The sequence below is a fragment of the Streptopelia decaocto genome (assembly GCF_964273445.1).
Source record: "Streptopelia decaocto genome assembly, chromosome: Z".
Lineage (NCBI taxonomy): Eukaryota > Metazoa > Chordata > Aves > Columbiformes > Columbidae > Streptopelia > Streptopelia decaocto.
The window spans coordinates 41,712,839-41,740,294 of record NC_138657.1 but is presented as its reverse complement, the minus strand read 5'-3'; the positions used below and the strand labels follow the sequence as shown (position 1 = coordinate 41,740,294).

The following is a 27,456-nucleotide window of genomic DNA, read 5'->3' as shown; positions in this document are numbered from 1 at the left end:
TTGTAGATGGGTATTCACATTAGCCAACTTCCAGTCATCTGCAACCTCCCCAGTTAGCCAAGCTTGCTGATAGAGAATGGAAAGTGGCTTAGCCATCACCTCCACCAGCTCCCTCGGCATCCTTGGACGGATCCCATCTGGCTCCATAGACTTGTGGGTGTCTACGTGGTGTAGCAGTAACCATTTCCCTTGGATTATTAGCTCTTCATTCTGCACCCCATTCCTGTCTTCTAGCTCAGGGGGCTGGGTACCTGGAGCACAACTGTTCTGACTATTAAAGACTGAGGCAAAGAAGGTATTTAGCACCTCAGCCTTTCCCTCATCCTTTGCCACTGTGTTTCCCCCCGCATCTATCAGGGGATGGAGATTCTCCTTAGCCCTGCTTTTGTTGCTATTATACTTACAGAAACATTTCTTGTTTGCCTTTTACAGCAGTAGCCAGGCTTAGCTCTAGCTGGGCTTTGGCCCTTATAATTTTGTCCCTACATAACTTCACCAGCATTCTTGTAGTCCTCTTGAGTAGCCTGCCCCTTCTTCCAAAGGTTATAAATTCTCCTTTTATCACCAAGTTCCAGCTGCAGCTCTCTATTCAGCCAGGCTGGGCTTCTTCCCCACTGGCTTGCTTTTCAGCACATGAGAACAGCCTGCTCCTGTACCTCTAAGATTTCCTTCAAGAAGATTGACCAGCCTTCCTGGAGTCCTTTGTCCATCAGCACTGTCTCCCAAGGGACTCTGCCAACCAGCCTCCTAAACAGATCAAAGTCTGCCCTTCAGAAGTCTAAGGTATGAGTTCTGCACACTGCCCTTCCCCAAGAATATTCTCCAAGAATAGAAAACTCAAACATTTCATGATCCCTATGCCCAAGGCAACCTCCAACTGACAGATTACCAATGAGCTTCTTCCCTAGCAGGCTCACTAATCTGCTCTCTCAGGAAGTTGTCTTCCCCGCACTGCAGGAGCCTTCTAGACTGTTCCTCTCTGCTGTGCTGTATCTTCAGCAGACACCTAGTAGGTTGAAGTCCTCCATAAAAACAAGGGCTAGTGACTGGGAGACTTCTCCCAGCTGCCTGCAAAATAATTCATCTGCCTCTTTTTCCTGGTTGGGTGGTCTGTGACACACCCCCACCAGGACATGTGCCTTGTTGCCCTTCCCCTTGATTCTCACTCATAGACTCTCAATCTTATAATCACCCTCATCAAGCTCCAGACAATCAAAACACTCTCTGACATACTGGGCTACACCACCTCCTCTCCTTCCTTGCCTGTCCCTTCTGAAGAGTTTATAGCCATCTGATGCACCACTCCAGTTCTGAGAGTCATCACACCATGTTTCTGTGATGGCAAATATATCATAGTTTTTCTGCTCTCTGTATTGTCCCTTTGGATAAAATATTGCTCTTGAGATATAATCAGCTCCTTGAAGCACCATGCTTAATCTCCAAATAAGCATACAATAGCATGAAGTAACGTCCATAACATGAAGACACTGTTGTTAATTGTATAATACTGTTTGTTAACGATAACTAGCCATATTATCATGTCCTAGTAAAAAAGTTACTTGAGACTCCTGTAAATAAATATTTATGAGAAATATCATGTTTGCTGGTCATCAAATACCTCAAAGTCTTATAAGCATATGGAGTAACAAGATATTTTAAAATATCTATGAAAGACACTGAGGGAATTCCTGGATATAATGACAATTACCTATTAGGTAACAGACATAATGTATACTGGAATAAGACTAGTAACATGTGGTAACCATGTCACATGACTCTCTAATACAGAGGAATGGTAAGTGGAGATACTCCAAGTAATTTATTCTAATGCATGGGGGAGCGAAAAAGGAAAGAGTGACTTTAATCTCAAATGTTTCCCCTAAGGAGACAAAGTTAAAAAAAGACAGAACCTTTTTCTTCAAGTTCCAGAATTGCATCCAAAGTTGTTTCCTAATAAACAGCAGAACATCTGACTTAGTACTCCACTACTTTAATTAATTTGACACATCATTTGTTGAACTGTTTGCTTGAGACTTTTATTCAGATTCACAGTGTGACTGGCAGAATTCATCATTTTGTCTCCTCTGAAACTTGACAGTATTCAACACTATGTCAATTCTATCAAAGCTTTTACTATGTCTTTGCTTGTGCCGTGAGTGTGATTGCATTACTCAATCAGGAAAACTTTTTAAAGTTTTAAGAGAACTGAGTAAGAATAGTAATTTTGAATTGATCATAACATTTAAGTGTAAGGACAGCAAGGAAATATAAAAAAACTTTCGTGTATCTAGATAGTTTCAGAGAGTGATTTAAGAATATGAACCTGTCTATGCAGCAGTACTAAATCTAAATCTTTGTGCAGGATTATCATCAACTAACTGCTGACTACTTCAGCAATGAGAAAGCAGAAAGAAGCTGCTGGAAGCAGAACTCATGCAAGAGAATACACAGGAAAAACTGAGGAGGCTCCAAAATAAAAAAATTAAACAGAAAAAATAAGATAAAAAGAAAGGTAAAATTTGTCAGCTTTTACATAAGCTTCAACAACCACACTGTATTTGTAACAAAAATGTCCTACCTTGCTCTCCATTTCTCGGGAACTCACATGCTGAAGACAAATGTTTTTTATCTTCTTGCCCACTAAATTCTTTCCCATTTAAAATTCAAGTGATCTTGACATCCCTTCTCCAACTACATGCATATGAAACACAGTAGTGAGCTTTCTCAGTGAAACTGCTTATCATCCATACTCCTTCACTTCTATTGCTAGAAGTACATTTGGCTTCTGTATACAAACCTTCGAGGATGATTGGCAACAAACAGTGTTGTATCGTCATCCTCATCATCTTGCTCTAATGGGGTCAGTTCCATGTTTTCTACGTTTGTATCCAAAACTCCATATCTTCGGGTTTTTCTGTTTCGCCTTCTGAGCCTGAAATGTATTTTAAAATATTTAAGTTCTATAAATTAATCTCTAATTTCTATTGCAACTATGTAAGAAAACCATCCTTTAAAATATATCTATACAGGTACTTATCATAAATTTTAAAAACCAATATATGTAAAGTGTACACACTTAGCTTTATGAAATATGGAGGTCGAACAATTCTAAGTGTCAAAAGTGTACATGAAATTATGAAGGATAATAAGAATGTCATCTATAGTTTTGTATGCAATTGCCCTTGTGAATACAAAAATCTTATACAGACACTTGGTAGATAAATGCAAGAGCTAGGTAGAAATACATGCAAAAGCTACTTCTAGCAGACCCTACAATGAGAAAACAAAGTCTAGCTACATATTCTTTATGTGTTTTACGTGTCTCTACAGCACATCAGATCAAATCAGAGACAAACTCAACAAAGCGATTGCAGCCGTGTAACACAAGTCATGAGTGACATCGAAACCTTTTATTATAATTTGTAAAGTCTTTTATAGCTATCGAGTTAAAAACACTGTTTATAATTACACTTTGGAACAAGAGAGAACCTGTAGAGTCAATGTCTTGTATGCTTCACAAAACATGGAAGGAAGAGGCAGTGATTCACATTTCAGGATTAAAGCACAGAACGCATCACAGATGCATCTGCTTTTCTCACTTGCCATGGCTTCTCTGCGTAGGCCTAGGTCTGATGTAAACCCCATGCACACTGAAACGTTCCACTTCACTTTACAGAACTATTTCTATATACATGAAATATGCCTTGCTCAGGTTAAGGATGAGGAACCCAGATCACTAGCCCCTCAGCAAAAACTACACAAACACATCTGTTTACAAAATGTTGACAGGCACTTTCAGTTACTGTATACTAGTAAACAGCAACTACCTGAAAGTTAACTTAAGAAAAAAATCTGCTTTCTAGGCATTTAGTGCTAAACTCAAAGGTGAGAGTAGCCCTTCCTTTTAGAAACTCCAGAACTTACAAACCCAAGCTAGGTGCCTAGGAAAGGCGTTTACAAAATTCAGAAACTTCAATAATGGATATTTCAGAACTATTAATAAAAATTATTATTTATGGATAACATACTATGTATAATATATTATACTATTATTAGATTGTGCATAATCAGCTCTCTGCTCCACAGCGAGGCACCGCTTTAACTACTTGCTAAGAGATATCAAATACGATATCGAGACTTTCAGCTTCAGATTCTGTCCTGAACTCTGGTGTGCTTAAATAATACTTCTAATGTGCTTCTTGGAAAACCATTCACCTTTTCACGCCAAGGCAAATTTGAAAGAACACACAGGAGCATCCAGTCTTGGTTTAGACCATACTCCAGTGAATTAGACCTCCTTTTGCAACTAAGAAGAAAACTAAACCTTGTTAGGATGGGAAGGGTACAAAATACCTTTCCTCAAAGTGCTCCAACTTCTGATATTATAAAAAGAAATAATCAGCATGATCATTTCCTCCACCCTCAACTATGATTTGAAACAACAGATTGTTTCAACAATCTGTTTCAAACAACAGCTGCTAGGTGCTTTAGCACAACTTCAAGTACCTAACTTTACTGTTTAAAGCTAAGTCTAATAAAAAAGATGCAAATTTCACCTTTCAGTTCAAGACAAAGTTCCTTCCATTTTCTTCCCTCATTTCATCCAGCCTTTGGTCCTCAACATAGAATCATAGAACATGCTGAGTTGGAAGGGACCCATGACAATCATCGAGTCCAACTCCTGTCCCTGCATATGACAACCCCACAGTTCACACCATGTGTCTGAGGGTGTTGTCCAGTCTCTTCTTGAACACTGTCAGGCTTGGGGCTGTGACACCTCCCTGGGGAGACTGTTCCAGTGGTGCACCACCCTCTGGGTGAAGATTTTCCTCATGTTCAACATAAACCTCCCCTGGCACATATTCCTGCCATTCCCTAGGGTTCTGTCATCGGTCACTAGAGAGAAGAGATCAGTGCCTACCCTTCCTCCTCCCCTTGTAAGGAACCTGTAGACAGTGATGAGGTCTCCTCTTAGTGTCCTATTCTCCAGGCTGAACAAACCAAGTGACTTTAGCCGCTCCTCATACGACTTCCCTCCAAACCCTTCACCAACTTCATAGCCCTCTTCTGGACTGGTCACTGGTCATCATCCCGACATAACCCCATTTACTATAAGTCTTTAAGCCCGACCTGTCAGCCAACAGCTCTCCCACTTTACCCAGATGTATGCTGGACATGGTCCAGGAGGATACTGTGAGAGACAATATCAAAGGCTTTACTGAAATCCAAAAAGATGACAATCAACAGACTTCTCTTGGCCAAAAAGGTGGGTAACCTTGCCATAGAAAGTTGGTCAAGCAGGACTTCGCCCTCATGAACCCGTTCCAATGGGACCAATGATTGCACTGCCATTCAGATGTTTATCAGTAGTTCCCAGAATAATCTTCTCCATAATTTTGAGGCAGAGTAGTGAGGCTGACAGGACTGTAGCTCCCAAGGTCATCTCTGTTGCCCTTCTTGTAGACTGGGACACTGTTTGCCAGCTTCCAGTCAATTGGGACCTCTCCAGACTCCCAGAAGTGTTGAAAAATAGGGAGAGAGCTCTCGCTACGACATCAGTCAGCTCTTTAAGTACCATTGGATGAATTATATCAGGGTACATAGACTTTTAGGCATGTAGCTGAAGCAGCAAATCCCATGCAATTTCTGGACTGACTGGGAGTTTATTGTTCTTGCAACCATGGTGTGACAGCCTTGAAATGCACCCCATCCTTTGCAAAACAAAGGACCCATTACTGGTATATGTTATGCCTTTTTTTGTAACTTCTGACAGCAATAAAGTGCTGTGGAGATAGCACTTGTGTCTATTTCTTCATGGTCTTGCAAAACAAAGGCATACGTTTTTGAGATCAAGACAATTAGCAGTGTTTGTGAAGGTCCTGGCCCTCATTCCTGGTTAAGCGAGCTGGAACCAAGGCAGGGTCATTCAGCAATCACTGATCACTAGGAGGAATCATGAACCACCAGCTACCTACCCGTAGAGGACAAAACAATTCATGTCTAGGCACTTTTGAGACCACTGGCAAGACCACCAATCTATTTCTGGAACAATCTCCTTAATTAGCATGAAAAGCTAGCAGAGCCACCCTCTCTCACATGCAAATGGACTAAAACATAAAAATGCCTCACTCCAGACATATGTGTGTGTGTGTGTGTGTGGTGTGATGGGCTGCACAGCATTACTGGCGACTGATCATACCCATCATCCTGAAGTTTCACCGCATCCCCCCACCAGAGCTACAGAGACCATCGGTGGACCAATGAGTGGTGAAATCTTACCTTTCTTCTTATATCTTACTCTCTCTCTCTTTTCTCTTTCCTTCTAAGTTTATTCTTCTGGGCACTTAAGGGTAATATCTTTTTTGTCTTGTTGAAGTCTTGCTAAGTTTTATGATATAGTTACAAACTTTTGCCAAGACACTATTTGCTGTAAATCCACAGAGTTTTAAGTAAATTCATTATTTTATTGAACATCAAGTAATTGCCATTACTCTAAGTTACACACATTCACTGTAATTCCACTGAGTTTTTAGTAAATCTGTGACTTAATTGAACCTCTCAAGTAACAGTCATTACTCCAGGTTACCACACAAAGCATTCAAAAGTTAACTCTGCCCTCACCCCACTGAGCAGGGCAAGACATATGGTTCTCTAGCCCAGGGTTATGGGGGCCCCAAGTCCATCTTTGGTGTTGAAGACGAAGGCAAAGAAGGCATTAAACATTTTGGCTTTGTCTATGTCCCTGTTTATAAGGTGACTATGCTCATCAAGTAATAGGCCAACATTATTTCTGGTTTGCCTTTTGCCATTAACATATTTGAAAAGCCCTTTTTATTGTCCCTCACTGTACTGGCCAACTTCAATTCTAATTGAACTTTGGCCACACAAATTTCCTCCCTAGAGTGGTGAGCAGCATCTCTGTAGTCCTCCCATGACATCTGGCCTTGCTTCCACTAACCATACACTTTCTTTTTTCACCATAGTTCAAGAAGATCCCTGCTCAGCCTAGCTGGCTTTTTGCCTCACCTGCTAAATTTTCAACATTTTGGAATTGCCTGGTCCTGTGCTTTTAGGAGATGGTACTTAAAAAGCAACCAACACTGATGGACCCCAGCACCTTCAAAAGCTTCTTCACAGAGAACCTAAGTAGTTCTCTGAGCAACCTTAAGTCTGCTCTCCTCATATCCAGAGTTGAGGTCTTGCTGTGAGTTTTCCTCCTATTAGTATACATTTTGAACCTGACTGCTTCACGGTCACTGTGGCCAAGGCAGCCACCAATTGTCACTTCACCTACAAGATCCTCTCTGTTAGTTAGTATCAAATCTAGGAAGGCACTTTTCCCGGTTGGTTGCCTTAGTACCTGTACAAGAAGTTATTGTCCAGATGCTTTAGTAGTCTTCTGGACCTGTTTGTGCCAGCTGTGTGATATTCCCAGTTGACATCTGGCAAGTTGAAGTCCCCCATAAGGACAAGGGCAGATGACTTGGAGGCTTTGCTTAGTTCTTTAAAGAATAACTCATCAGTGTTGTCGTCCTGGCTGGGTGGCCTATGGTAGACTCTCACGATGACATCCACTTTGTCTGACCCTTAATCCTCACCCGAAGGCTCTCAACTTTGCCATGACCAGCTGTCAGCTCCATGCACTCCAGCCCCTCCACTACATAGAGTGCCACGCCCCTGCCTCTCCTACCCTGCCTGTCCCTTCTGAATAGCCTGTAGCCATCTGCCATGGCACACCAGTCACAGGACTCATCTCACCAGGTTTCACTAATGCCAATTATATCATACCCAGGGAACTGGGCCAAGGCTTTTAGTTCATCTTGCTTTTTCCTCATGCTGTGTACATTAGCGTAGAAGCACTTCAAGTGTGGTTCATTGTGCCCTTCACCTCATGGTGCAGTCTGAGGAATCTCACTGTAAGACAGCTCCTCAAGCTTTGGTGTCATCCCACTGCTCATCACTGACTGGCCTGGTACTGCTCCCTTGCCCCTTCCAATCTAGTTTAAAGCCCTACCCATCAGCCCTGCTAGCTCCCAAGCAAAAATCCTTTTCCTCTCCTGTGACTGGATGTCAGTAAACAGATTAGTCAAAAAACTAAAACTAAAAGAATAGTGGAAATGCTTATGCAATATACATGTGTGGTCATAACTATGACACTAGAGCAGTGTCAATCACTGCTAACAAAAACTAACTTAAAACCTTTTACCCTACGACTGTTAGGAAGAAAACCTAGGACAAAATCCCCATTTCATTAAAGCTAGTAATGTTTTCTATGTAATTTTTTATCTTTGTAGTTACAAAGGATACCTTGGGGTCTAAAATTATAAAGTTATGAAAATTTAAAAATTGAATTCAAAAGTATTTTAAAAATTAATGTTATATCTCTACATGCTCAACCCTAATCCCTCCTCAAATACAGCTAACAGTAGTAGAGGAATCCAAAACAGATATTATCTGACTAACATCAGAGATGGCATAGATAGTAGAGTTACAGCAAGAGCTTAATCAGATAAACTAATAAATGTTGGTGTAAAAAAAACAAACAAACCCACACACAAGGCAGAACGTATGCTAAGAAAATGAGAACTGAAATAAAACAACAGGTCAAGTTAAAAGAATATCCAGTGCCTAAAGAAACATAAAACTACAAGGGACTTGAGGGGGTGGGAAGAGTTAAACTCCACAGAGCAAGGTAAAAAACAGTCACTACATAGCATGGGACCTTCTTTTGCAGGGGGACACAATTCCAAAACTGACTGCTTGCAGAAATCTCAAAATCTCAGTCATCTATGGCAGTTAAATATTAGCTTAAATCCCAGAACTTCCTTATACAAAAAGGTATTCTCAATTAAATGTCTGTAAGTTTTCTGAATGCTCATCTTCTGTACCAAATACAAACCTCTACTGAACACATCTGCACCAAGCAGTGGCAGAAGAACCATTAAAGAGCTAAAAGTAATAGGGCAAGGTATCTTACATGAAAGAATTTTCACTTTTACACAAAGTCTTGACAACTCACTGATTTAGTTTTGTGTAACAACACAGTGATAGTGTGTATCTTGAAAAACTGCTATATTTTCAGTGTCAAATACTATTTCAATTAAAAGAGGTAAACTTCCTTCAAGCAACGTGACAGTTCAAACACAATTCTTACCTGAATTTGATACCAAGTAAAAGAGTCACAGCAATACTTGCTCTTAATTCCACCCACAAAATGAATTTAGCATAATAATTGTGTGAAATATTTTTTCCAAGGACCCTTCTGTGTATTTTCTGTGTAGGACGTAGCATTGTAGGATTTGCAGGATAATGGTTGCTTGTAAGCTGGTGTAACTTAAACAGCCACCAAATAACATTTTAAGGAACACCTGAACAAAGGAGATGTAAACATAACCTGAAACAACCTATTATGTCCTTAGACTTTACCAGAGAGGGAAAAAACCCACTGTATACATTAGAGGAAAACCTAGCCAAACAAAAGGAAAATAGATTTTTTGTTTTCTTCTCAAACTGGTGGATTTCAATTCTAACAATCACAGATAAAAGCTAGGGGTATTAATCAAGTCTGTAAATGCTTTCCAAAAAGTTCAAAACTTCCTCATTCTACTGTCATGATTCCACTCCATGCACATTCAAGAAACTTAAATTACATTTAAAAGGCTGGGATAAATCCATACTGTACTAGTGCCATGAGTGAAGTTCCACTCTAGGATCATAATCAGCAATACCTTTTCCTAAAAGAAGATTGACAAATACAGCAGCACTGATCTAACAGCATTACTCAGATTAAAAGACTGACCAGGACTCACAATACATATATCGAACTTCTATCATGATTACACACATCATATATGGCATACTTACTGCAAAGTGCAAGCTTAACATCTAAATATGTCTAAATGCTAGAAACAAATGTTAGAACAAAATGACATTTTCCTGTAGTAATTTCCACCTATGTAAGAGAAGAACAAACAAGCTGTATTACACTATCTTAATCTGCTGAGGTGTAAGGTACTACCCTTGCTGAAAGTCACAAACACTTTAAACAAGATCAGTTCAATAAAGTAGCAATTGCTAATCACCCTGTCTTTTTAAGTAAAGTGTCTTTTTACAATTTCTACTTTAGAAGATTCTGAGAAGTATGTACCAAGGAAATCATAGCTCTCCCATCACCTCAACCTACAGACAAGTCTTAATTATGGGCCAGTATATGTTTTCTCAAAAGTGAAACTCAGATTTTCTTGCTCAATGGTTCCAAAGACAGACTACTTTCAAATAGGTGGATAAATTATGGGAAACACAGCACAGCAAAAGTATCATGAAGATTTCAGTAACAGTCTGTGTGACAGAACTAAGTTTTACCTGTCCCAAAGTTGACCCAGTGCTTGGAAAGTTACATCCTAAAGTTTTTGTATATCTTGTGTTTTATAAAATACAGTATAGTTACTTTACTTTCTGCACTAATGCACATTTTAAACTAAATAACTTTTTCCTGAACTATGAGCTATGTCCACTACAAAAGGTATTCCTATAAAGTTTTTCTTGAAGTTAACTGAGTTTTCTTCTGCAAAAGGCATGCGTGAGCTACATCTGTCACACCTATAAAAGACATTAAGTAATCACCCTTCAAAAGGCTTATAAGTGACTTCCTGGAAATTTGTTTTAAATTAAAATCTTGACATGTAGTTCACATAAACATATTTTGGATGCCTTACTTAGCACGATTTCTCTAAAAAAAAATAAGGTCATTTCACCTCATCTGTTACACCTGTTCTCCCATCATCTCAGAAAGACTGAAGATTTAAGGCCATGCGCTTCTTCCTACATAAACACAGAATAAGACCTGTGTCTGCAACAGGTTAAGAAAACAAACAAACAAACAATTAAAAAAAAAAAAAAAGACCACCTCTCCAGACAGACTAATAGGAAGAAAAACCAAAAAGACGTATGAATTGTAAATCTAGCTTTTCTGTGCATCATGAAGGGCAATCACACACATAAGGTATTTTATGTAAGTATCAAAACTAAGAAGCAAAAAGGGCAATACAACTACACTAGTAGACTGAACAAGGTATCACTGTGTCCTTCTCTTATTCCTAGCCCCAATGGATTGGTTGTATGATCCTGGTGTTTCATACCTTATTCTTTGCAAATCTGTTATAAAAGGAGTTTGATATATACCAGAATTAAAACCCATAACAGCCAAAAACTTCTATTTAAATTGGCAGAATCAGCTACTGCAGCAGAACAAGTGTGCGCAAGCAAGACCTCCAATCCAATGGAATCTAGAAAAGACTAAGGCTTCACTACAATAAAAACCTTTTCCACTAATGTGACTGGAGAAATCCAAAAAACAGTAACAGCACCAACAGAAAACAAACAAACAAACTTTCCTACTCAAAGAGTGGTATAACACAGAAACATGTGGCCCAGAGAGGTTGTAGAATCTGCATCATTAGAGATATTTAAAACTCAAATGTACAAAAGCTGAGCAACCTACTGGAAATGGCCCTGCCATGAGCAGAAAATTAAACTAGAGCTGAGTGTCAGCCTCTGCCACCCTATGATTGCCCATTTCAGTTGTCACAACCACTGACAATACCTCCCAAACTAAACTTCTAAATGTATTAGGAGAAGCAGAGACACAAGCAGCCCAACCATAATCAGGCTGTTCAAACAAGTCTCTATACAAAGCTAGAAATGAAATTAAGGGTTTTTTTGTTTCCTGAGAGAAATTGGATCATCAGCAATATCATATTTGAGAAAGTTGATGGGACATTGCTGTACTTTACATAACCATTCCCAACCAAAATTCATCTCCTACATAGAGAAATGTTAAGTGTCAGCAACATTAGCAAAGTTGTATCAGCTTACACAAAATTTTTTATAACATGTATTTTCAGGACACCATCTTCAATGAAAGTCATATGGTTCTGAAAACACAAAAGATTGAAGGCTGCTCAAGAATGATCTGTAGGAGCCACGGCGCATTCAAGACATCCTAGGTTACCTGGACTGCATGTCTTAGTACGTGCCTCACACAGACTACTGTCTTTCAGCTATCTTTCTGGAATAAATTATGAGGGGAGTAGATGCACCAACCACCACCACATCTAACTACAATGAAAAGTACATAAAGAACTTGCTGCATAATGAATGTGCTTTATACATAATCACACATTTGGACCTTGCCCAGAAGTGTTCACAGTTGAAGCATGACAGAGAGCAAGTAAAACTGCAAGGACAACAAAACACAGTGACAAACACTGTAATTAACTTTAAAAGCACATAGACTTATACAGTCAATAGATTCCATAAGAAATATAAAGGCAGGTGACTGGTAGTGCCAACTTCATAACGGCCCTTTTGTTAAGACAGTGTGAAGTAGAGAAGTTTACTTAAACAGAAAGCACAAAAGAAAGATGTTTAGTGACAAAGAAGGACATATGGGCACATTTAGTAGCTCAGTGAGACAGAAGTTTGCCAACGGGACAAAAATAACCCACAGAATGTACAAAATCAAGATTCAGGTGGACTGACTAGTAGTGACAACTCCACTTGAAGAGAACAGGAGGGAGCCAGGAAAGGCCCAGCACTGATCAGGGCTATCACTGCAGCGAGCAGAGCCCGACTCGGCACCTTTCCATCCAGATGCGAGGCGGAAGCGGCACCAGGAGTTTCACAGAGGCCTCAGCCAGCGGGGACAGGCCCTGCCCGCCGGCCCCGACCCGGGACCGTGGGGCTACTCCACCCGCTGGCGCGAGCAGGGCGCGACCCCGCCCCCTCAGCGCGCGCGACGCACCCCGAAGGGCCGGAGGGGGCAGCAGCGGCCGCCCTACGGCCCGCTCCTCGCGGCAGCGCGCCAGCCGGCGCTCTCACCGGACAGTCCGGATCACGAAGTAGACGATAAGGGCGGCGCTGGCCAGCACCAGCACGGACAGAGCGCGCTGGGTCATGGGCTGGCCCTGCTCGGGCGGCGCCGACACCTCGGCCAGGCGGCTGCCGCTGCTTCGCGTGGCGCCCACGTCGGCCACCTCTGTGGGGCGCGGGGAAGCGGCGGCGGCACTGTCGGGGGAAGGGGCCGCCGCCGCAGCCTCCCGGCAACGGACAGCCAACAGCAGGCCCGCCAGGAACCAGGCCAGCGGCGGCGGCCACATGTCACCTTCTCCTCCCGGCGCGGGCCCCGAGCTCGCTGCCGCGCGGCACAGCCTCGGCGCGAACGTGCCCTTCCGTGCTCTGACCGCCGGAAGCGGAAGCGCTGCCACCCAGCACTCCCCACTGCCATGGAGGCGCCGGCGGGCAGCCCGCCCCGCTACGCTGCGGTCACGTGCGGGCGGGGCGGGGCCTGGCGTGAGCGGGAGTGCGGATTGGCGAGGGTGGGCGGGGCTTCCCTCGCCTCCGGGGATCCCACCGTCCCCCAAACGCCCACGTGACTGCCCGCCGGGAGCGGCGTTGAAGCTGCTGTGCGTGTGACCAGGTTCGTCAGCTGCCGGTCCGCGTGTCTCTGAGGGACAACGGCTGCGTGGGCTGAATGGGTGGGTGGGTGGGAGATGTGGCCGCAGGCGGTGGCACCCACAGCTGCCTGCCCTGCTTTCCGCCTCTTGGGCGGCATTCTTTCAAAGGTTGAACTCCACAGTCTCTCTGGGCAGCCTGTTCAGTGCTCTGGCACCCTCAAAGTAGTTTCTCCTCATGTTTGGACGGAACCTCCTGTGCTTCAGTCTCTGCCAGTTGCCCCTCATACTATTTTTGGGCACCACTGAAAAGAGTCTCAAGTTTTCAATAAAAGCACATTCAAGAATTTTCCAGCTCTTCTAACAATCCTTTAAAATAATGAAGAATATTTTTTTACTAAATTACCGAAAAAGTTGTGGAAGTGATTTCCTGTGAGGCAAGCTTGAAGTCTATGGAAAGATGTCAGTTTCATATGTAAAATGTGTTAAGAGCACACAAAAATAATAATGGATGCTGCACTGGATTACAATTTCAGACAAATCCTTATCTGAGATGAGCAGTGAAGCAGAAAAGTTATAAAAGTGACACTCTGTCAGAATTTCTGTAGTCCCAGCCACGTAGCACTAATGCATCGGGGATCAAGAAGTAATGTAATTTCTGAGCTGCAACATGTCAACATTTACAGCAGTTTATAGAGATACAATATGTCCTCCTCATGTAAACAGTGATTGGTTTGGCTGCTATGTTCATGTAACCACTTCTTCAGATAAAAACCTCCATGAGTAATCTCAGTACATGTAGTGTGTAAGAAGAATTCTCGCATCTTCTTCAAATTAATATTTTAAATCATAAACAGATGCTGTGCAAGGGGGTGGGGGGAAAGTCTGTGAGCTAATCTAGTCATCTTTCTAGTGGCTTCTTAAACATACTACTAGGTTTTGAATTTAAGATGTTTACTACCTTCAGGACATACCCTTCGAAGTGCACTAATTATATTCCTGTATTTAACCTAGACTAATAAGTAACATCTAGATAACCTGCAGGATATATGCACACATATGGTAGGTACATACACAATTCTTCCTCTATTCAGGGAAGAATTACTAATATGATTTAGTAGAGAATTCAGCTTTCAGTACATATGAGGTGGACAGCTGATGTATTTCTCTTTTGTCCTGGTTTTATGCTACTATAATCACCAGCTTCAATGTGTATGTGTACACACATTCATTTTATGTATATATATATGAGAAGCACAAGTCCATGTGCAAGGCAGAGCTTCAAGAAGAGTCTTAATTGCATTTGCATTGTAAACAGTCAGTACAGTCTGCGTACCTTAATTTCTGACTAGTAGATCAGTAGATTATCTGGGATAAAGTCAGAGCAGGCGAGGAAAAACACATTGCAAAAGGAAATCAATATACCTTTCTCACACAGCCAGTTCTACATATAAGAAAAGCAGAAATGTAAGGTACCTCAGAGCTTTAGTGGTTTAAGTGTGATTTAGATATTATCCAGGTTTGACAGATTGGGGAACACACTAAAGTCACCCTTGAAAATCTGCTGTGAACCCTAGAATGGTTGTCTAGAATGGTGATGGGATCTTAGTCTACATTTCTAAGATTGTCATCTAATCACTGTTACAACTACCCTGTTTCTAGCACTAGCATCCCTCCTATTATTTTCATTTTGCTACTCTTTCCCAGTCTTCCTCATACCTTCCTCATACCAATCTCTTGATTTTTAGTGGGTTTCATTGTCCTGAATGTTATCCATTTTCACATCATACATCAGTTAGCAGGGCTTATTAAAGAGTTTATACTAGATTTGAAGGGGGAAGAGGAGAAAACTGTGTGTGGCAGAGATAAACCCAAGCACACCATATCAGTAGTTGAGGGAAGGGATGCTAGTGAGGCCCTTCAGTCTGTTGACCTGGTGGAGGGAGGGGATGGAGAGCCATGTGGTAGAAGAGATACAAGGGCTATAGTTATGTTAGAAACTGTGGAAGCACTTGAGGATGGCCTTGAAGGAATTTTGGTTTCTCACCAGAAAAGGGTGGCAGGATCTGTGGCCCAGCTGAAGTGCATCTATAGAGATGCACGCAGCATGGGCAACAACCAAGAAGAGCTTGAAGCCATTGTGCACAGAAAAACTAGGATATAGTTGCCATCATAGAAGTATAGTGGGACAACTCCAGCAACTGGAGTGGTGCATTAGATGGCTATAAACTCTTCAGAAGGGACAGGCAGGGAAGGAGAGGAGGTGGTGTAGCCCAGTATGTCAGAGAGTGTTTTAATTGTCTGGAGCTTGATGAGGGTGATTATAAGATTGAGAGTCTATGAGTGAGACTCAAGGGGAAGGGCAACAAGGCACATGTCCTGGTGGGGGTGTGTCACAGACCACCCAACCAGGAAAAAGAGGCAGATGAATTATTTTGCAGGCAGCTGGGAGAAGTCTCCCAGTCACTAGCCCTTGTTTTTATGGAGGACTTCAACCTACTAGGTGTCTGCTGAAGATACAGCACAGCAGAGAGGAACAGTCTAGAAGGCTCCTGCAGTGCGGGGAAGACAACTTCCTGAGAGAGCAGATTAGTGAGCCTGCTAGGGAAGAAGCTCATTGGTAATCTGTCAGTTGGAGGTTGCCTTGGGCATAGGGATCATGAAATGTTTGAGTTTTCTATTCTTGGAGAATATTCTTGGGGAAGGGCAGTGTGCAGAACTCATACCTTAGACTTCTGAAGGGCAGACTTTGATCTGTTTAGGAGGCTGGTTGGCAGAGTCCCTTGGGAGACAGTGCTGATGGACAAAGGACTCCAGGAAGGCTGGTCAATCTTCATGAAGGAAATCTTAGAGGTACAGGAGCAGGCTGTTCTCATGTGCTGAAAAGCAAGCCAGTGGGGAAGAAGCCCAGCCTGGCTGAATAGAGAGCTGCAGCTGGAACTTGGTGATAAAAGGAGAATTTATAACCTTTGGAAGAAGGGGCAGGCTACTCAAGAGGACTACAAGAATGCTGGTGAAGTTATGTAGGGACAAAATTATAAGGGCCAAAGCCCAGCTAGAGCTAAGCCTGGCTACTGCTGTAAAAGGCAAACAAGAAATGTTTCTGTAAGTATAATAGCAACAAAAGCAGGGCTAAGGAGAATCTCCATCCCCTGATAGATGCGGGGGGAAACACAGTGGCAAAGGATGAGGGAAAGGCTGAGGTGCTAAATACCTTCTTTGCCTCAGTCTTTAATAGTCAGAACAGTTGTGCTCCAGGTACCCAGCCCCCTGAGCTAGAAGACAGGAATGGGGTGCAGAATGAAGAGCTAATAATCCAAGGGAAATGGTTACTGCTACACCACGTAGACACCCACAAGTCTATGGAGCCAGATGGGATCCGTCCAAGGATGCCGAGGGAGCTGGTGGAGGTGATGGCTAAGCCACTTTCCATTCTCTATCAGCAAGCTTGGCTAACTGGGGAGGTTGCAGATGACTGGAAGTTGGCTAATGTGAATACCCATCTACAAGAAGGGATGGAAGAATGATCTGGGGAACTACAGACCTGTTAGTCTGTCCTTGGTGCTGGGGAAGGTCATGGAGCAGATCATCCTGAGTGCCATCACATGGCAGATGCAGCAAAACCATGCGATCAGGCCCAGTCAACATGGGTTTATGAAAGGCATGTCCTGCTTGACCACCCTGGTCTCCTTCTGTGACGAGATGACCCACCTAGTAGATGAGGCGAAGTACCCAAAGGTGTTGTGTCCTTAGACGTCAGTAAAGCCTTTGACACCGTATCCCACAGTATTCTCCTGGAGAAGCTGGCAGCTCATGGCCTGGATGAGAGTACTCTTTGCTGGCTGAAGAACTGGATGGCTGGCCAGGTCCAAACACCTAGTGGTGAACGGAGCCAAATCCACTTTGCAGCCAGTCATGAGTGCTGTCCCCCAGAGCTCAGTATTGGGGCCGGTTCTATTCAGTCTCTTTATCAATTATCTGAATGTGGGGATTGCGGGCACCTTCAGTAAGTTTGCAGACAACACCAAATTGGGTGGGAGTGGTAGGAAGGCCGTACAGAGGGATCTGGACCAGCTGGATTGATGGGCAGAGGCCAGTTGTATGAAGTTCAACAAGGTGAAGTGCCGGGTCCTGCACTTGGGTCACAACAACCCTATGCAACAGTACAAATCTGGGGAAAAGTGGCTGGAAAGCTGCCTTGTGAAAAAGGGCCTGGGGATGTTGATTGACAGCCGTCTGAATGTGAGCCAGCAGTGTGCCCAGGTGGCTAAAAAGGCCAAGAGCATCCTGGCTTGTGACAGGAATAGTGTGGCCACTAGAGAGGTGATTGTGCCACTGTACTCACCACTAGTGAGGCTCCACCTTGAATACTGTGTTCAGTTTTTGGCTTCTCACTGTAGGAAAGACATTGAGGTACAAGAGAGAGTGCAGAGGAGGGCGATGAAGCTGGTGAGGGGTCTGAAGCACATGTCTTATGAGGAGCGGTTGAGAGATCTAGGGCTGTTTAACCTGTTAGAAAAGGAGGCTGGGGGGAGACCTTATCACTCTCTGCAACTACCTGAAAGGAGCTTGTAGCATGGAGGGTGTTGATCTCTTCTCCCAAGTAGTAAGTGATAGGACAAGAGGAAATGGCCTCAAGTTGTGCCAGGCAAGGTTACTGTATACTAGCATAAACAAGATTGTATTTTTGAAGTCTGAAGCTGCAAAACCACTCCGAAGTGTCAAAGTGATTTTTTCTGTTTCTCTAAACTTCTTTGCATTCCTTAAAACATAAGCACTAAAAACCCTAGAGGTAAGTTCACTAAAAGGATGTCAAAGGCTTTCAGAAAGCAGATTTCTGATTTTTTTCTTTTTCCCTGTACATTTCTACATACTTCAATTTGAGGGAGAAAAAGTTTCCATTCAGGTGTTTTATTGTAGAAGTACCTAATATGGACAGTACTTTTAAATTGTTCCAAATCCATTTTGCGATCATATACTTGCGGTGTCTTATGGAATAACTGAATTATGTAAAGCAGATAGACAGTGTTTTTATCTGGTTTACATAATTCAGTTATTTCATTCTTGGGTATTTAATTCTTGTCCCTGAAAGGATATATAAGGATGAAACAGTTGTAAAATTGTAAGAAAATGTTGTATGGTTTAGGTAGAGCTCCTTATTTTAATCTTAATTTCCCCTTTTTGCCACAGACATGCTAAGGTGATGCTGGGGTGAATGAATTTATGCTTGTTAAATGCCTATCAATCTAAAGAGAAACCTGAGAACTTCTAAAATCTAAATAGGGCTGTATCAAGAACCCTATTTATATCTATCGTGGTTATTCAATCAGATAATATTCTGTTCATTCCCTTTCAAAATTTGCCTTGGAAACTCATACTCATTGAAGTAGTTGTCCTATGGATTGCCCTACCTCTGGTTCCAGTGTGGATTTTGTCAAATTATGTTCTAAATTAATGTTTTTACCACTACTCTTTCTATATTCTATGGTTGAAATTAATTTGGTTTTATGATTAAGAAATTAACTTGCATTAAAGCAAACTCTTTGTAACTACAGACAGCAGGCTTTGAGCTGCTCTTGCCCTAAACTGTGATAACTACAAAAAAAAAAAACAAAACCACTTAGTGTTGTAGTTGGAAAACAAACAAACAAACAAAAAACACATCAGAAAAAAACCCCTGTCCTTATTCCCAAAAACTCAGCCTCTCTTTAAAGTACTTAAAGTACTCTCTTCAAAGTACTACAGGAAATCATAATTTAGTTTAGGTATACCAGACAATTTGGAAGTATTTGAAAGCAGATTACTGATCCAGACCACTTAAAAATAGTCCTTTGGATGACAGACAGTACAAACAGTTCAAATACATTAGTAGTGTTTAATTTAGCTGTTGGCATAAATTAAGCTATTTTAAGATAAAACAGGTATTTATTTTATTACAGTTCCTCACACACTGTGGTATCTTGTTGGTGAAAGAACTTCTCAAGTAGTATTTTATTTTAAAAGCTTCAGCTGAAAAGGCAATACCTGATGTTTTGATCATGTCCAAAGAGCCCAGAAAAAGTGAAGAGAAAATTGGCATGTCACATTTGAACATACCATAGTCTGGAGTAACTTTGTAGTGATGTAACTTGTGGCGTAGACATAGCTTTATTTCTGCCCTGAGGGGCTGCAAAATTACCTAAAATTTGATGGTTTTCACAGAGGAGATAATAATGTCGGCATCTTAGACAAACTGCAAGAAAAGTAATTGTATTGGAGTGACTGAGTGATCTAACCAAACTTAACTGCAACACATTTCTGATAACTTGCTGAGGAAGACTGACTAACCAGATCAAAAGTAATACATTCAGAAGAGAGTAGCTGTAGATAATAAAGGAAAAAGGTGTTAGTGTTTCAAGATATCTCAGAAAGTGTTTACATTATCGAAGTCATTATTTTGAGAAAACAAAGACTTCAGTTATGTTTAGTCGATAATGTGAATATACTCCATTTATATGTATGTTGAGAGATCACTGTGTTCTCCTTTATGGGGAGAAGCTCTCAAAATTTTAAAGTTACTTTTTTATCTTGAAACAGTGTTGGTGTGTAGGAAAACAGCAGTGCTGAATGATGTGAATGCACTCCACAAATCTCTGTGAAACACCTTGATAAAATGCTGTTCAAACTTTACAAAGCAAAGGCATTGATGAGAAGGAAGTTTGAAAACTAATGTAGAGTACTTAAAAAAAAATCCTTAGTTGGGAATGTATTTTTTCCAGTTAATTTCTTTTCCCTTGTTTCAGCTAAGTCTTTTGTGTCTGCACTGAGGCTTAGAAATCAGTCTTCATGTCACTGCTTAACCAAGAATGACCAATGGGAGTACAAAATACCAAAGTAATCAAAGAATTGCTGAGGACAACTCAATGATAATGATAGTCACATAGTCTCAGTAGATGTCATTACACTTGATCCTGAGGTTTGCAGTAATTCAGAGATGTGGGGTTTTGTTTGTTTGGTTTGGTTTGTTTGTTTTTTTAAGGTAGCATAAATATTCTGTCAGGCTTGGAGCAACTAATTAGGGAACAAAGAAAAGGGGCTTTTAATGGTTTTTTGAATTTAGTCCTTTGAGGACTGGGGTAGGGAGCAATTAGGCAATCTGGACATCCATAAATCCATGGGTCAGGATGGGATGCACACGTGGTGCTGAGGGAGCTGGCTGAGGTCATTGCTGGACCACTCTCCATCATCTTTGCCAAGTCTTGGGAAATGGGAGAGGTGCCTGAGGACTGGAGGAAAGCAGATGTCACTCCAGCCTTCAAAAAGGGCAAGAAAGAGGACCCAGGTAACTATAGACTGGTCAGCCTCACCTCCATCCCTGGGAAACTGATGGAATGACTTATCCTTGGTGCCATCTCAAGGCATGTCAGGGATAAGAGGGTCATTAGGGGCAGTCAGCATGGCTTCACCAAGGGGAGGTCGTGCTTGACCAGCCTCATTGACTTTTATGAGGACATAACAAGATGGATGGATGATGGCAGAGCAGTGGATGTCGTCTATCTTGACTTCAGTAAGGCATTTGACACAGTCTCCCAGAGCATCCTTACAGCTAAACTAAGGGATTGTGGTGTGGATGACCAAGTAGTGAGGCGGACTGCAAACTGGCTGAAGGAAAGAAACCAGAGAGTCTTGGTCAATGGGGTGGAGTCTAGTTGGAGGCCTGTATCTAGTGGAATGCCTCAAGGGGTCAGTACTGGGGCCTGTGTTATTCAATATATTCATCAACGATTTGGACGAGGGAATAGAGTGTACTATCAGCAAGTTTGCTGATGACAGGAAGCTGGGAGGAGTGGCTGACACGCCAGAAGGCTGTGCTGCCATCCAGTGAGACCTGGACAGGCTGGAGAGTTGGGTGGGGAAAAATTTAATGAAATATAACAAGGGAAAGTGTAGAGTATTGCATCTGGGTAGCAACAACCCCAGGTTCCAGTGTAAGTTGGGGAATGACCGATTAGAGAGCAGCGTATGGGAAAGGGACCTGGGGGTCCTGGTGGACAGCAGGATGACCATGAGCCAGCACTGTGCCCTTGTGGCCAGGAAGGCCAATGGGGTGTATTACAAGGGGGGTGGTTAGTAGGTCCAGAGAGGTTCTCCTTCCCCTCTACTCCGCCCTGGTGAGACCCCATCTGGAATATTGTGTCCAGTTCTGGGCCCCTCAGTTCAAGAAGGACAGGGAACTGCTGGAGAGAGTCCAGGGCAGGGCAACAAAGATGATGGAGTGGAGCATCTCCCTTATGAGGAAAGGCTGAGGGAGCTGGGTCTCTTTAGCTTGGAGGTAGTCTCCTCTTGGAGGAGTCTCCTCTTGGAGACTGAGGGGTGACCTTATTAAATTTTACAAATATGTAAAGGGTGAGTGTTATGAGGATGGAGCCAGGCTCCTCTCGGTGTCAGCCAATGGTAGGACAAGAGGTAGTGGGTTCAAACTGGAACACAAGAGGTTCCACTTAAATTTGAGAAGAAACTTCTCAGTGAGGGTAACAGAGCACTGGAACAGGCTGACCAGGGAGGTTGTGGAGTGTCCTGCTCTGGAGACATTCAAAACCTGCCTGGACGCCTTCCTGTGTAACCTCATCTAGGTGTTCTTGCTCTGGCAGGGGGATCGGACTAGATGATCTTTCAAGGTCCCTTCTAATCCCTAACATTCTGTGATTTGTTAATTAATTCACAGTTGCAGTTTTGCTTGACTACAGTCAACAGTCAGCTTATTCAGTTCATCAGATTCTTGCCTTCATAACTCATAATGGAGGGCACTAAAAAACTAAATGCAGTTATAAGAGTTTCTGATCTACGTGTTCAGGTGCATTCATACACGTTTGTTCTGGGCACTAAATTATGTAAGTATTGTTCTGTATAGCAAATAGTTGTGTTTTTTCCTTCTTTCTGTATGACCTGTTAATAGACTGCAGTAGTATCCACTCTGCTTTCATTTTTCTTAGCTAAAAGTCAAACCTTTTTTAAGGTTATAATCTAGGCATATGTGAGAAATCCCTATAGACTTGTTTTGGATTAGCTGGTAAGCGTATCTGAGTCTTTCCAAAGCTAGTCAGAGAAACTGACTTATTTCCTAAAATCAGCATAGCGATGTTCGTATGCTAGTGTGCTGATATGGTTATTACTTGAGTGTTGCTGTTTTCTTTCAGAGCCATATGGAAAAAAGTTCACAGTGCCTTCTGTTGGAACATATGTGCAGTTTAAGTGTACTCCCACCATTGTAGCTAGTCTCTGTGCCTCTTCAGTTTGGGGCAGCTTACCTGGATGGGATGTTTTAGCCATTTTGTTCCATAGCATACTATTACATGTTGAAGTTTGAAAGTCTAACTTTTGGACTCTCACCATTCAACTGTACCTGCATGTCAACTGAAGTATGGTATCCTAATATCACATCTTTGTTTTTCAAAGGTATATCACACTAATAGTTTACAATCAATCCTCATTAAATCCCTTTATACACAAACTACTTGCTGTACTGCAAGGCACAAGGAAAAGCAGTTATTCTGTTTTTGATAGCATTCCAGTTATGGAATGCTACTGAAGTTTGAATAGCAACTCAGGAGCCTTGGAAGTTTAAAAATATATCCAATCTGGTGAAAACCCAGGTTTTTGTAAGTGAGCTGTCTGTTTGGGAGGTCTAAATAAATGGAGTTTTATGGCACTTTGCTTCCCAGTAATATGGTAACTATGAGGTTTTACAGGCAAATTTAATAATAAAATGTTACATCTCATTTTTTTGGTCATGTTTGAGCTTCAAAAATGTAGGCTAAGGTTCTCCTTGAAACAGGGCATTTCAGATTAATGCATCCATTTCTTCTGTTGTAGAGAAATACGTGCCTTTCAGTGAAAGAACTTAATCTTAGAACCAGAGAAGGAGACTGCTTCATGGGAGGAATAAGAAGCAAGAGGGTATGCAAGTTGGGGGAACTAATTTAATTTGTGTATATTATGGTATCCTTAATTTGTTACAATAAATACTGTACCAATTTGTTGTACATTTTTGTATATAGAGGATTCTAAATGTAAAGCCTACAGGGCGAGTGCAGTGGATTGAAACCCATTTGGAAGGGTATATTTTGCTTGTTACACGTCTTCTGTGCCATGAGTGTGGTGTACACTTTTTCTACAGTAATCTGGAGTGTTAAAAGTTTTTTTTGTTGTTTTTTTTTTTTTTTCCCTGATATTAAATTGTAAGTAAATGAACCTTCTGTGGACTTCTCAGGACTGTTGGAACTTGATTTTAGTTGAGGAGATTCTTTATCCTTTACAAATAAAAAGTTGAACTACTACCGTTTATGTTGAGACTTTTTAAAATGGAATTAACATGTTTTTAAACACTGTTTACAGTGTTCCTAGCATTTAGCATGATACTTCAACACTATGGATTTTAAGGATACTAGCATAACCTTGTAAAATGCAGTACTGCAATATCTTCTTGCTGTTAAGACTACTGATTACAATTACTGAGTCAATTTTTTGTGAGGTCCATCTTCAGGTTGTATGGACAGATGTTCACCGACTTCATGGTGCTACTGGTGTAGTCCATGTGGTGTCTGTCTTCAGGCCTATGGTGAAGCAGATATAAGGCTTTGGGAAGCCTTTTTTACTTTTGTACTCTTTGAACAATCTAGGTCAAATACTAAATTTGCTGTAACTCTAAAATGAAAAAGAGACATCAGAAGCAGCTGTTACTATGAAATGAGTGGTAATTTTCACACGAATGTAGTTGTCATCCAGTGTTTACATTTATTTTTTTAGGTAGTTCCATAACAATTAATGGAACAAGCTTTAAGACCTGGAAGACCTAATTTTTAAAAAAATATGCGGTTTCCACAGGAATCTTAAAAATGCAGACAAAATATTCAAATTCCAGTTCATTAAAATTACTGTGTAAATATATTGCTGATTATGTGTATATATGTATATTATCAAGGCATAAACTTGCTATAGCAGTACTGTGGGCCCTGGCTATGTTTCTTGAAATTTCATGTGTTATGGGCTATGGGGAAAGAGGTGTTATCTTTCCTGATTCTTTAGTCCTCTCTTGGTGTTTGAACAAAACTGGAATGCCTTATCTGTCTTTGAGTTTATTATTAATATCTCTTCGGTGATGGGGTGGGGAGGGGATGCACTGTAGATTTTTTTTAACCATGTACTATCCAATGTTGTATTGAAAACTAATTACTTGCCCGAGTAACAACTCAGATGAGGCCTGAAGTAATTAATAGCAAATCAGCCTTCCAAGGTAATTTCTATCTACATTTGCCCATGTGCTGCACACAACTCGGAAATATATTGTACTTACAATAAATGCAAGTCTTTATTTTGCTGCTTCTTTTGTGTCAAACTTTTTTTGCCCATATTTAAAGACAAAATGGAAATGAAAGCACTGATTCTTGGAGAAGCTTAACTGGGGAATCTAGAGACATAGTGAAGAAAAACTGTGACACAGGCTGCAGGTGAGAGAACAAAAATTAATGGAAAGCAGAGCAGGTTTCTTCTGTATATAAATATGTATAATCATTGTTAAAACTAAACATAATTGCAATCTTTCTTTAGATTTAAATTTTTCTAGTAGTGCCACATGTTGGCCCTAGCAGTAGAGACTGTCTTCCTGGCATCCTAAAATTAGTTGCTTTCATTTTGTAGAATCTTTCTAAGCTTAGAACTGAGTACGTCCTGACGAGCTCTATGCTTGCTAAGCATAGTTTCTTGAACTTTCTTTCCCAGCTGCTTCTTTTCCTCTCGCAGGATGTGTCCTGCTGCAGGATGTGTTTTGCAACAGGTTCAGAGCGGACATTCGTTTCTCTGGAGAGCAGGAATACTAGAGCTTTCAGGGAAACGGGTGAGGGATGTGATGTTGCTGAAGTGGGGGTCCGTTCCCGGTGTGCAACGAACCAGTTTGAGGAACGGAGATGAGCTATATTTCATTTCAGAGTTGCGCAAGTGACAATTGAGCAGTCATGGCTGTTCATTTACACACAGGCACAACCAACACATGCACAGCGTCAACAGACACACTCAGCTGAGCACAAGACCAACGCAAGATGCACATATGCCACCAAAGGAACACGCATGCTTGTTGAGAGAAAGACACGTACCCACGTGCGTGTGGAGAGACGGATAGATTCAGCAGGCGCTTACGCACACAGCCTTTCAGGGACATTGTCTCCACACACGCTGGGTCAAGTCTGCAGCTATCCTAGATGTTGACAGTCGTGCCAACACACGGAACTCTGCCAAAACACCAAAAACGCTTACAGGAGCGACACTTGGTCTCACACAAGCACACAAGTGTTTGTCTTTCTCTCTGTATCAGGGACAAGCTCGTGAAGAGGTGCTCTGCGGTTCTGACTCGACAGGGCACGTTTTCTCTCATTTCTCTGGTAGAGGGATTGTCAAGCGTCTTTCCTTGGGCCACTGTGAAGCATTCATTACGGGAGAGAAGTACCACGGCGCAGCATTCAGTTCTCCCCACGTCTGTCTCTGATTCTTTGCTAGCAGAGCTCCCTTGCATGTGTCCTCATGAGAAACGCAGGACTGCGCAACTAGATAGACGCGGAACCTTTCCAACAAACAGCACGCTGGGTACTCTCTCTCAAGCTTAAGCATGAATGCAGCCCACATCAAAGCACACTCATGTGGACAGAGAAGCATTTACAAGCGCAACTGCTTCCACGCACAGCATCGTCCAAGAACAGGCACATATGTGCAGGTACCCTCCAAATGGGTGTTCTCAACAGACATCTTTAGCCTCAAGCACGAAAGTGCTTATACAGTTTATCGTGTTATTGGTTAATTATGGCTAAGTCCTTTGTAACTTAATCACAGTCTACATAATTTAGCAGCTTTTCTTCACTGGGAGAGAGTCCCCTGTTCTCGACATAGCCTTGGTCCTGTCTTGCCAAGGATGAGCACTTAACATCCAGGAATGAAAACTCTCCACACAAAAGCTGAAGACAAGACCCAGTCATCTGGCTTTTCAGTATCTGGTTTCCATTCTGTGTTTTGCTGTGGTTATCTCTTTCATGCTCAGAGTCAGAAGGAATCCAGAGGTTGGAGCTTCTGTTTCTTTTATGCCCAACCACAATACTTCTTTCCCGTTGAAGAAGCAATGCACTCTGTTTGGGGTGAAGTGCAGGCAACTTTCCCATGTAACGTTTATTTGTCGCGTAAAAATCAGCCACACGTTCTCCTACGTTCAGTTGGACTGGTGCAGTGTAGATTTTGACCACGAGGTGGCACCGCTAACTGCTAAATGGAACTTCTGGAAGCGCATGACTGCCGCTCTCTCTGTGTCACATCGCCGATCTGCCCCCAGCTCCTCCACAGCGTACAGAGGGGCTTTCAGCCCTGGCTCAGCAGGCATCCACCGCCTCGTGGATATTCAGCGCCCCACTGAGATGCTCCGAAAGCTGAGTCCTAGATGCAGTGCCCCCCTCCCTCCCAACAACTCCCCCAGCAGTTGTGCCTGGTTATACACTAACCCCCGAGGTTGTGAAACCCTCTGCTCCCCCTTGCCTAATATAAGCTTTCCCAGGAAAGAGGAGGGTGTTTGCTCACCTGCCAGCTATATACTATTGGTTAATCAAAACAGCCCCCATTACCCTTTAACCTAAAGTGAATGTGGGAGGTTTTTCCTCCATCTGTCTGTAAACCCTCTCCTCTTCCTCAGTTTCTGGTAGGCACTATTAGGCCCTGTGAGACTGTGTCTGTTGCTGTCAGGTTTTCTCAGGTTCTCTTGGGCTCTGTCAAGCTTTGTTGGCCTTTGTTGTGCTCTGTCATGCCTGGCAAGCCCTGTAGGGCTCTGTCAGGATTTGTCTGGCTCTGTTGTGCCCTGTTGAGCTTTGTCAGGCACTGTCAGGCTCAGTCAGGCTCTGTCAATACCTGTTGGGCTGTGGTGGGCTTTTCTGGGCTTTTTTGGGCTCTGTTGGGCTTTCTCAGGCTCATTCTGTCCCTGTCGGGTTCTGTGGGCTTT

General features: G+C 42.2%; 1 protein-coding gene across 4 annotated transcripts in view; it reads right to left on the bottom strand.

Annotated features, from left to right (window-relative positions):
* The window catches only part of FAM174A (family with sequence similarity 174 member A), a 42,760-nt gene extending 29,494 nt beyond the window's left edge, over positions 1–13,266 (bottom strand). For 2 of the 4 annotated variants that reach the window (XR_014186279.1, XM_082075411.1), the window contains exons 1-2: positions 12,880–13,266; positions 2,798–2,932 (exon numbers count right to left, since the gene is read on the bottom strand). Coding sequence is in view for 3 of the 4 variants with exons in the window: in XM_082075411.1 (XP_081931537.1) it covers positions 2,798–2,932; positions 12,880–13,157 (413 nt within the window). In the remaining variant the exon portion in view is untranslated. Of the gene's footprint in view, positions 1–2,092; positions 2,692–2,797; positions 2,933–12,879 lie in introns of those variants that run through there. The other 2 variants (XM_082075409.1, XM_082075410.1) reach the window with 2 other exon arrangements.
* Positions 13,267–27,456: the final 14,190 nt, after the last annotated feature.